The sequence below is a fragment of the Zeus faber genome (assembly GCF_960531495.2).
Source record: "Zeus faber genome assembly, chromosome: 15".
Classification (NCBI taxonomy): Eukaryota; Metazoa; Chordata; class Actinopteri; order Zeiformes; family Zeidae; genus Zeus; species Zeus faber.
This window is the reverse complement of record NC_137194.1, coordinates 29,385,952-29,398,007: the sequence shown is the minus strand read 5'-3', so window position 1 is coordinate 29,398,007 and position 12,056 is coordinate 29,385,952. Positions and strand designations below refer to the sequence as shown.

Sequence of the window (12,056 nt, the reverse complement as noted above, 5' to 3'; positions counted from 1 at the left end):
TAAACTGTGTGAATAAGGTAATTATGGCAAATGTTGTTACAGCAGTTTACACATTATGGGTGAAAGCCATCGTGCAGAGACTTGCCTGCACCGCAAAGGTCCCCAGAATGATGCTGCAGAAGATGGGATTGGAGAAGATGCCTTCAAAGACATTTCTCTCCCCGTGGATCTTGCGGGCGTTGATCTCGTTAAACAGCTGCATGAGCACGAATGTGTTGAAGATGATGGTGTAGTGCTCGGAAGGGGGGGAGTGCAGTGGTGCATTGCGTCCACTGTCGATGTTGAAGATCCTCTCCCCTGCGAGACGGGAGTTAGTGTTATCGCATCAGCATAGGGAACATGTAAGCATTCACAGAGGAAGGAATTTTCTTTTACATTTGAAGTTGAAATATTGACATTGAATAAACTTGAAAATTTCAGGGAAACTTCTTTCAGCAGAATAATAAGCTATACAGTAGAACCTGGTTAAGTGTTACCCTTACAGATGCAACTATAAACTTCTGAGAAGTTTAATATTGATTTTATGTTTGTGGATAAAACTGTTGCTAAGAAAAACATAGGGTATTTATATGTTTATTTCTAGCACAGTTTATACGGTATAAACCACTTGGAATGATTTCGGAAGAGTTTTCTTGTATTCATATTCTGTGACTGGGATTAAAAAACGCCCTGGCATTTGCAACAGAGAGGCCCTATTTTCAAACCCAACACCAACGACACCCAAATGTTAACATAAAAAGCTTGAGATAGCAATTTACCAGATAAAACTGCAAGTGTAGAGCGGCAGCTTTCCTGAGGGAAACTTCCGGAGGGAATCAGCTACTAGATGGTTTGATCAGTCTTTCACACTACAGTGCACTACAGTATTATGCATCCCCTATTTATGCACCAATGTCTGCATTTTCTGCATCAATTTATGATGGAAATTTCTTTATTTATGTAAAGGAAAGCTCCTTTGATTTGTGCCTGCACAACACAAATCATGTGTGACAGCGTACACACACAGCACCACTGACAGGTTGTGATCGCTGTCACAGTGATCATGTCATTTTGGAACCTGCTTCGACGAATTAGCATCAGGGGCAGGTAGGCTACCTACTGTAAATTATCAATAGCTAGAACGTTCAGAACAATTGGCACGGTATCCTATCAGTCATCAAGTTCTCAGCACTTTTTGAATAGCACTCATCCACATCCACACTTTAATTTTCAATTAACAACTTGGCCAATCCACTCAGTCTATCCTTGTCCCATTGTGCTCCCGATTGTACTGCTCCATTGTGCTAGTTGTTCATTAGTTCTAGTTGGTGTTGGTCCATTCAACAAATAAAACATATTTTCCATTGAATATACACAGTGAAAGTCATTCAGATTCTGTTGAAAGTACCAATTGGCAGCAACATAAAAAATATGTGCTAAATTCAGCTTCTTAACATTACACAACATCACAGCATCAGCTTGTGTGAAAAGTAATTAATTTCAGTGAGAAGCACTCTCATCAAAATAACTCTGTATCTCTAATTGCATTAGGAGGAAATACAGTTATGTTTGATGGCATGGTCATCCAGGAATATCTCCGCCCATCCACACAAGCATCGTATGGCACATGGGAAGGCAGTCATACAGACCCCCCTCCTGCAACAGAGTGGCCCGTGAGGAAGCATACAGTACACAGATCAGCCACAACATTAAAACAACTGACAGGTGAAGTAAATAAAATTGCTCATCACATTCCAATGGCACCTGTCAAGGCGTGGGATATGTGACGAAGCAAGTGAACACTCTTTTCTTCGTAGATGATGTGATGGAAGCGACTTTGACAAGGGCCAAATTGTGATGGCGAGATGACTGGGTCAGAGCATCTCCAAAATGGCAGGTCTTGGGGGTGTTCCCAGTATGCAGTGGTTAGTACGTACCAAAAGTGGTCCAAGAAAGGACAACCGGTTAACCAGCGACAGGGTCATGAGTGCCCAAGGGCTCATTGATGCTTGTGGGGAGGGAAGTCTAGCCCGTCTGGTCCGATCCCACAGAAGAGCTACTGTAGCACAAATGCTGAAAAAGTTCATGCTGGCTATGATAGAAAGGTGTCAGAACACACAACGCATCGCAGCTTGTTGCTGATGGGGCTGCGTAGCTACAGACCAGTCAGAGAGCCCCTACAGATCCCTGTCCACTGCCGAAATTGCCTACAATGTGCACGTGAGCATCAGAACTGGACCATGGAGCAATTAAAAAAGGTGACCAGGTCTGATGAATCACATTTTCTTCTACATCATGTGGATGGCCAGGCTTAGGGTCTGATCCAATCGAGCATCTGTGGAATGCGCTGGAACAACAACCCCGATCCATGGGGGCCCCACCTTGCAACTTACAGGACTTAAAGGATTTGCTGCTAACAGCTTGGTGCCAAATACCACAGGACACCTTCAGAGGTCTTGTGAAGTCCATGCCTCGACAGGTCAGAGCTGTTTTGGCAACACAAGGGGGAGCTACACAATATTACTGGTTATTAGTGGTGATTTTAATGTCGTGGCTGATCGGTGTAGACTGTAAATAGGCTGTCCAGTTCTAAAAATGTATTCCTTGGTCATTGATCAGTGTCATGAATGAGTTGAGTGATTGGCTGATAGCGGGGAGGTGGCTTACTTTACTTCAGTGATCTGCCTGAACTGAGTGGAAATCATTGTGTCCAGGATGTTGAAGTGCGGAGGTGCTTTGTCGGCTCTGACTGCATGGAATGGAATGGAAACTGAATAGAAATTCTCAACTTAGGTATTGAAATACTCAATAGCTTAGTTTAATTCTTGTGTATTTGGGGGTGGGACTTGCCTTGATTGGCAGGTCTCTCATTTGCGTTCAGCGCAAGGTGGCTTTGGTTCTCCCTTACTCCCCGCCTCAACAAAACAAGATACCAACTGCTGCTCAACTTTGAAAGTTCTCAGTTTTCTGCCAAAATGGCAGCAAGCGTAAACCAAAAGTTGACGCTTCAAATGGTTTTAAAGAAAGATGCAGTACAGAAAGCAGAAACACGACTGAAGCACAAGGCTATCCTAGGAACAGTGGCGCAAGGCAGAGCTGGACTTGGGAGCCTTACAGCAACCCGATATGACTGTGCCAGCGGAAGGGAGAGGCAGAGGTTGGTGCAGGAGGAGGTGCGAACTTCAGTCGAGGAAGAGCGAACCAGCAGGGCAGTGGCCATATGGCAGCAAGGCGCCTGGATGAAGTGGGAGCAGGCAATGGAGCGGAGTGTCACCTGGAAGGATATCTGGCAGTGGAACCCCCAGAGGATCAAGTTCTTGATCCAGGGGGTCTATGATGTCCTCCCAAGCCCATCCAACCTGTGCATATGGGGCAAAATAGAAACACCTGTATGTCCCCTGTGTTCCAAAACAGGGACACTGGAACACATCCTAAACAGCTGCTCCAAGGCGCTAGGTGAGGGTCGGTATCGATGGAGGCACGACCAGGTCCTCAAATCCATCGCTGAAGAAATCAGCAAGGGGATCAAGGGCAGCCGATACACCCAAGCCAGAGCCAAGGCCATCCACTTTGGCAAGGAAGGACAAAGGCTTGAAAAGACACCAAAGAACTGCCCTGCTGGTTTGCTCTCCACGGCCCAAGACTGGGTGATGACAGTTGACCTGGAGAGGCAGGTGAAGATTCCACCACACATCACCCAGTCCAGATTGAGACCTGACATCATCTTGGTTTCAGAGGCCACAAACAACTTTTCTTCCTGGAGCTGACGGTTCCCTGGGAGGAGAGGATGGAGGAGGCTCAAGAAAGAAAGAGGGAGAAGTACCAGGAGCTGGTGGAGGACTGTCGGAGGAACGGCTGGAAGACCAGGTGCATGACAGTGGAGGTGGGCAGTCGGGGATTTGCAAGCCACTCCCTGAGCAAAGCTTACGGCACACTAGGCATAACAGGTGCCAACTGGAGAAGGCCATAGGCAACAACGTGGAGGCAGCAGAAAAAGCCTCCAGATGGCTCTGGTTGAAAAGGGGAGAGCAGTGGGTGCAGTGGGTGTAGCATGCCACTTGTACACAGGCCGGGATTTGATCACCCCGGTCGGGTCACCTGGAGGAGGATGTCTGTTGTAAGACCCGAAACACCCAGTGAATCCAGGAAACAACAGTGAGGATGTGTCCAAGTTTTGTGCATCAGTGGGTGTATTGTTAACAAAAATTAACAGTGGCAGCTGGTTGGAGAAGGCAAGGGAGGCAGTGCTTCCTCAAAGATTTGAGAGAGAAAAAATTAAAACATTTTATACGTTGACAACAATATTTACATTTTGTTTTCTGATTTTATGTGTATTTATTCAACTGTTCAGTATCGCGCTAGGGCACCGTTCTGCAGCGGAATCATAATATCACAGCTGGGCTTGTTCTCGAGTGCGAGCGACAGATGCGAGTGACAGGTCACCAATGGGGGGGGGGGGGGGGGGGGGTAAGTAAGAAGCTGCTGTAGTCTCCCTCAATAAAACACATAACCAATCAGAATTTAGCGATTTACATATTGACAAGGATCTCAGTGTTTTGAGAAAAAAAACAAAGGTAGACTAGCTGCCATCTACTTATCAGCCAATCACAACAGCACAAAGATTAAACTTTTTTCAGTGTGAATCTGACATGTTAAGTGTCTGCAGCTGCGTCCTGCACTGCAGTCAAGCTGCTAACTTTTGGCTAAACGAAACCGTCCCTTTTTCATTTAGCCAAATGTTTTGGAAAATACAATTTGGAAAACACCAGCTCAGCATTTAAAAAAAGGAAGGAAGACCCCAAATTGGACATAATCCAGAAGACTGATGGCAGATCACGCTGTTTCAACTTTGAGCCATTGAATGGCTAGCCAACTACTAGCTAGTTTTCTGGCTGTGCGTTTTATTTGATCAGTCAACAAGTAGTAACCTATAGATTACACAAGGGTTTGACGACATGAAGAATGTGTCAAAGGCCATGGAAAGACAGGGAAAATCCAAAAACCAAATCAACACTACAATCAAGCTCAAGTGTTTGTGTGTGACGACTGTTGAACCCCTCAAACAAGCAGGTGACAAAAAATAGAGAAACTTATCTGATGGCAGCAAAATCAAAGTGGATTTTGTTGAACTTGTTTAGTCTTTCTCAGAATTGGACCAAGCACTTGCAGAGCAAGCAAAACGCAGACATTGTTCGAGGGTACGTCAAAAAACATTCAAAATTAGATCGAAAGTATAGCTGCTGTTAGAAATTGATATGGAAATAAACTCTGCTCCATTCATTGGAGTCCAAGCTGACGATACTACCGATGTTAGGTGTAAATGTCAGCTTTCTGTTGTTATCCATGTCAGTCAAAAGGGAGATATATGTGAGAGGTTTTTAGGATTCCACGATGTTAGTGTTGACAGAGACACTGAGGTGCATGCTGGAGTGATAATGAGTCACCCAAAGGTACAACCCAAAAGTACAAGCCAGCTACTATGTCAACATACGACGGGGACAGCTGTATGAGTGGACAGCACAGGGTGTCAGGGCCAAAGTGAAAGGCAGCGCCAACACGCATTTTTATACACTGCTACACTCATTGCTTGAATCTCATGTTAGCACAGGGGTCTAAAGATATTCAACATGCAAAGGTATTTATTGGAGCACTGGACTGTTTCCATATCTTTTTTTCTCCTTCTGCTAAAGGGACTGGTTTACTGACGGAGATTGGCTTGACCGAAGTGCCCAGATGCTCCGCTACATGCTGGTGCTTCAAAAGCACAGCAATGCAGGCAGTGCATGAGGACCCCGAGTTGCTGATTATGGTGTTTGAACGAATCATAATGCATGGCACTCAAACAGAAACATGCATGATTTCAAGTTCATATTTGTCCTGGACATTTTCCAAGCCATCTTTCGCCACACAGAGATTTTATTTTAAGTTCTCCAGACCAGGTCCCTTGATTTAAGGCGGACCTTCCACCAGATGGCTTCAACCATTGATGCACTGAAAGCCCTGCACAGTGACACAAAATTTGAGGAAAAGTATGACACTGTTCGCACAGTTGAACATGAGGCGCAGCACAGAAGGAAACAGCCGCAGGGGCCGGCAAGATTATGAGGAAGGCTACGATCATATAGAAGATGATGATGGTGTCCCAAGCATCATGCCAATAGAACCATACCACAACTTGTACTATGAAGTCATGGATGGAATCATCACCCCATCATCTGGTTGATAATTCCATCGATGACTTTGATTCAGTGACATGAAAGGCCTGGACTTTTTCCGTCTGCATTATGATTCTGATCCTGCAGCATTTGCTGATTTTGTCCAACACAGAGGCCTCCACGATACCCACCTGGCTAAGTTGTTACAAACCTAAGCGTTCTTCGATACATGTAGATTAAGGGACAAGCTCCTTGTGACCTACAAAAATGTCACTTTTCACCAAGTGCCTGGCGAGCTGCTTCAAATGATCATAAAAGATGAATTTGCTGATGACCTGCCAGAAGTGGTCAAACTGCTGAAACTGATGCAAACCATTCCTAACAACAAGCATCTCAGCCGAAAGGTCCTTCTCTTACCTGAAACAAGTCAACACCGCAACACCTGGACAACAAAGATTGACACACTTGGTGAATCATCATTATTCTTACAGAAATGAAAAGGAGCACTGTATTACAGAGTCATCTACACATTTGCTTCAAAGAAGGACTGGAGGATGGAATTCTTTGACAAGTAATGGGTGAGTCAGAATGCCTCTTTTTCCATCATTTGGGCTTACCATAGCCATTATTTCTTGCTATGTAAACAGAACATCTCGTTGAGGGGGGTTAGAATTTGTAATTTCTTAGCCAATCTAAAGGTAATAGCAATGCAACTCTTGTTTTCTAAGAGAGCCGGCATTCACCCTCGACTGATCTAAATATGCGTTGTGTTTACAGTAGTAATGTCAAAGTGGAATAGGAATTAAGGTTTTCCCTTTTCCATTCCCTTTTACTGGAGAGAGAAGATTGTTATAGCTTTCAGTAGTTGGGATGATGCGCAGTGTTATTTGTGTGTAATGTTTGATTTTGTGGGGTGACCATGGTGCATGAGCATAGTGGTATTTGTAATTTATTGTTTGTATCTTGATAGGTTTCCTTTGGGTGAAACCCATCATTGAGTGAGACTTTCTGAGTTTTTGTGTGAGTAATGCTTTGAAACAAATGGGGCCTTTTAACACCAATACCATGTAAAGCATTCATTACATGTCATGTAGTGCTTATGAGGCCAGTTGATTGAGTCTGCGCTCATTTTGATGTGATCAGACTGTGATGGATGCATTTGCTGCTACAATAGACATGCATGTGTAGAGTGTGTGTAGAGTGTGTATTCATATTCTGTGTGTGTGTGTGTGTGTGTGTGTGTGTGTGTGTGTGTGTGTGTGTGTGTGTGTGTGTGTGTGTATGTGTGTGTGTGTGTGTGTGTACGTGCGTGTGTCAGGTGTGTGTGTGCTTGCACACCTTTTCCGGCAAGTCAATCTGCCCGCCTCCTCTATGAATTTTGACCACGAGCTGCTACTGGAAACAAACCAATGATGCCTGTGACATCACAGACACTGTTTCCATAGTTGCCTACAGTATATGCCCTGAACCAGCACCATGCTCAATAATCAATGGTTCTCCCCAGTGTCACCCACCTACAAACAAAAGGGTGAATATGATGACCAGTTGGTAGACACCGTGGCCCAGGATATTCTTCATCATGGTACGGGAAATCAGCGGATTGTTGCGTCCGTAGGGCTTCCTCAGCAGCAGGGCTTCCGTGGGTTGCTCAGTGGCCAATGCCAGTGAGGCAAACGTGTCCATGATCAGGTTCACCCACAGCATTTGCACAGCTTTAAGAGGAGAGTCCTGGCGGAAGAGGGCAAAACATAGTGTAATCAAGCAGCAACAATTATCAGTGTTGAAGCCAAAGAAGAGGGACAATAAGCTGTATTTCAGCTAATGGCCGCTAGATGTTGCCTACAGAAAACTACAAAAAAAAATTAATTATTGTTCCATAAAGACCAATGCTTAAGGCTTAAAGATGTGTATACTGTATGTGGGGGTGGGGTCGCCTTGATTAACAGGTCCCTTTTTTGATTTCGAGCAAGGTAGGCATGTTTCTTCCTCGTGGTCATTTGGTGGTTTCAGTCACCCCAGCTCACCACCAATACTCTGCCCCGCTGCCCACATCTGTAAAGCTCTGGCTCCATCATGTCAAGATGGCGATAAGCATAAAGCCAAACTTGAGGCTTCAAAATGTCTCTTCAGAACCAACGGGTGGCATCATGGACACCATGTTTTTTTTGGGGCGTAAAAAAGTGTCAGCACAAAAACAATGTCTCTCTGAACCTCACCCTCATTTTGGAGTGATTTCATTTTGAGTATGAGTGAAATTCCACTAGGAGCAGGATAAGTTAAATATTTTTCAACCCAGTCCTTATTAAAATGTTGGTCCCCATCACTTATAATTGTTCATAGTACAACCTTGCAGAGCGCTTTACTATTAAGAAACTAAGCACTCTGCTGCAGCACTCTGCGGACGACACAGTCAAACATCTGGTGCGTAGTTATCTAAAACTCCACTGGTTCACCACTGATTGCATTTAAATGATCAGATGAGCGCTGAGATTGCTGAAGCACAGTACGTTTTTTGGGCTGGAATAATAGTCAATTCAGTCACCATCAACACAGCAGACTTAATGGAATAGTTACATTAACAGGATGTGATATGATTGCAGTCTGGCAAGTATGTTATTATAGACACATGTGACTATAATAAGAGTTTCCTGTTTTCAAAAAGGAGATTCAATGTTTGTTTAAGGCTTAACATCCCTTAAAAGTGAATTCATTGATTTGTTTGTGAACACACACGTTAGAAATTATCATACTAGTCATACTCAAAATGGTCCCTCCCCTAACACTGGATAACAAGTAGAGCACATTAGCTGCGGCTAATGCGTAGGGTGCAGTTGTGTGCTCCTGTAATCCAGGCTGGAGGATCATTTGAGCTCAGGAGTGCTAAGCTGTAGTGCTCTAAGTCGGTTGTCCGCACTAAGGTATCGACTTCTGTATTGATATGGTGTTGGATATGGAGCCAAGATGTCTAAGGAGGGGTGCACAAGTCTAGGTCAGAAATGGAGCAGCAGTGAAATAAGCTAAGCTATCAGCCTGGAGTTTGGGATAAAACCCTGTTTTGGGAATAATCACCTGGAGTAAAAGGTGTCTTCCGTAAACTCATGCCAAGACCGTGAACTCATGCCACTAACGCCCGGAACAAAAAAGAGGGGGGGTTTGGTTATTTTAGCATTAGTTGCATGCGGGCAGGCCACGGAGCCCTGTCCTCTCCCGTGGAGGACGACCAAGCAGTAGTAGTGTGCAATTCCTTTCAAGGACACAAATCTTTTGATTCAGTTAACTAGAAAGATTGGTTCACTGATTCGTTCACTGCGAACGATTTCCGGTGAGCCTCACGTTTGCGAACAATTTGTTCAGTGGATTAGTTCAGTGAGTCCTCCCTGCAGCTGAAGTCCATGCAGGAAGTCTGCCTCCCTATAACGATGTTAAAAGAAATTTGACACTCCACTTCATTTGCCCCACCCCCAAAAATATCAATTATGGTCCGGCTATAGGCTACATATTATTTAAGAAATACAGTGGCCATTGTTAAATTTAATTAGTTTGTGCCTGACTATGATGTACTACAGCACATGAGACTTTTAACAAAGGTGACCAGACGTCCTGATTTGTCCGGAACTATCCCGGTTTTGTCTCTCTGAATCCCGACAGATATCTGTAAAACACTAAAATGTCCCAGTTTTCAGCACAAATATAATGATAAAAATAATAATAATATCATACTTGAAAATGCTGCCTTCTGCACACACTGCAAGAGTATCGGTCGAACACGGTGGAAATGCTGAGATAAAATCTAATATTAACACAGTCAAACATAAGCAGTCCAGTTTAGCCGTGTTAGATACGTATTACAGTTTTCAGAGTTTCCGTAATGCCGGGATTGGACTACACAAATTCAGCCCGATTTTGACCCAATTTTGTCGTGGCCGACAAAATTCCAGCGTGGGGCATGGGAGACTGAACGTCGGGAACAACGAACAGTGTCTTTACCTCATGTAATGTAAACTTTAATTTACCTCACCTCAGGTTGCCGCTGCGCAGTAGCAGACGGCCAAATGTTATAATAATCCATCCAATGAGTAATTTCGCCAAGTGCTACGTTCCGCCATCTTTGTTTACACTCCCATGCGTAACAACATAAAGCACTGTGTCGTAAAATATCGGTGTAAGCAGTTCTGGCAGAACACGGCACTTGGCGAAATTACTTATTGGATGGATTATTACAATATTTGGCCGTCTGCTACGGCACAGCGGAAAAATAAGGTGAGGTGAATTAAAGTTAAAGTTTATACCGTGGGCACAGTATTTCAGGGAAAGGCTTACAGTTCAAGAACCATGGTTGCTTGATACCATGGTACCTTAAAAAGGTATACCGTTACATACCTAATTACAATCGTTCCTGGATCATGCAGTATGGACACAAAATAAATATGTGGACATATAAAACTGTGGATGATGACGGCACAAAGTGGGCCGCGCCTGAAACTAATCAAATCGCCTCAACATTCTTCTTCTTCAAATTAGTGAAAAACTTTGGTAATAGTACTACTACTTCCGGTAATAATTACCGGAAGTAGTAGTACTATTACCAAAGTTTTTCACTAATTTGTTGTCTAAATGTACATCGATATTGATCAAACTCGAACGACAAGACATCTGTGTGTCCTGCAGTTGTCGTGTTTCAGATACTATTAATCCATAAAACGGCAAAAAGATTAAATAACAAAATCCCAGTAATAACAATATTGCTGGAAGCTATAACTGGGAACAATAATAATAATAATATTAATAATAATAAATATAGCTGCAGGCAGCAATACACAGACCTCTCCTGACTTTAAATCAACCATCCATGTTTGCTGGTAAACCAGAACTTCTCATTGTTATAACTCACCGCGTTGCCGTGGAATTAGAGCTTCACTCTTAGTGACGGGTGGCCGTTTGGTGCCGTGTCAGGGGCGTAATTTATTTGTTGAGTTTTTTACTTGGATTTGTTCATATTCTATTAAGCAATCAAAGGGAAAGATAAGGTTGCCACCCACCCTGTAAAATATGGAATCCCTCCTATCCTGTATTTGACAATTAAATCTTGTATCCTGTTTTAATCAATGTGGGATTTAAATCTAAACTATGAAAAATAAAAATATTAAATAAAAATATTTTAATTAATCTTTAGGTTCGTTCACCGATTCGTTCGCAAACAACTTCTAGCAGTAGCTTTTAGCGGAAGGCGAGGATTCAAACAAACTAGTCGTTACAGTTGAAGATTCAGTTCACTTTGTTCACTTAAAAGATTTGTTTAAAAAGAATGAATCGTTCGCAAATGACCCAACACTACTGAGCAGAGGGGCACCAGAGAGCGGGGAGTCCCGCAGCCAGACAGCAGTGCTTTGAGGTGAGCAACTAGAAAAGAGATACAGAACTGGGGACTGGGTTCAGCAAAGGAACATTTAAACATGGAATTTACTCCAATGTATACATTTCACGCGATTAACTTGGTTGGGCGTGGTTTCACCACTTTCAGCTGACATGTCCCCAGCATCTCAGAGCAGAGGGTAATGCTTTTTTTTCCACAATTTTAAAACCTCGTTTTATATACTTGCCGTTTTTTTCAATTATTAAAAATTGGCTGGTGGTTAATAACACATTTTTCTGTGGTGGGACAAACTCAGAACACATACATTTTTGCTTTACACATTGAAAGAGTGGTAAATTGATCAATAGTAAAGTATTCAGCAAGGTTGTGCTATGAACAGTTATAAATGATGGGAACCACATTTTCTTTAATTATTCATGACCTAGGTTAAAAAATAACAAACCAATCCTTTGAATTTGGGCCTAGCTGGGAAATAAATTGTCAGAAATGTAATTGCATACCTTAGTTCTTCGATCTTTCTTTTGAGCAAACCGGCTAGCGACACTGGC

At 43.3% G+C, this 12,056-nt stretch overlaps 1 protein-coding gene across 1 annotated transcript in view; it reads right to left on the bottom strand.

Moving 5' to 3' along the window:
- The window catches only part of atp2b3a (ATPase plasma membrane Ca2+ transporting 3a), a gene marked incomplete at its 3' end in the record, with an annotated part of 97,307 nt that overhangs the window by 33,864 nt on the left and 51,387 nt on the right, over positions 1-12,056 (bottom strand). The window contains exons 16-17 of the mRNA XM_080015362.1: positions 7,649-7,862; positions 86-297 (exon numbers count right to left, since the gene is read on the bottom strand). Of these exons, the coding sequence (XP_079871488.1) occupies positions 86-297; positions 7,649-7,862 (426 nt within the window). The remainder of the gene's footprint in view (positions 1-85; positions 298-7,648; positions 7,863-12,056) is intronic.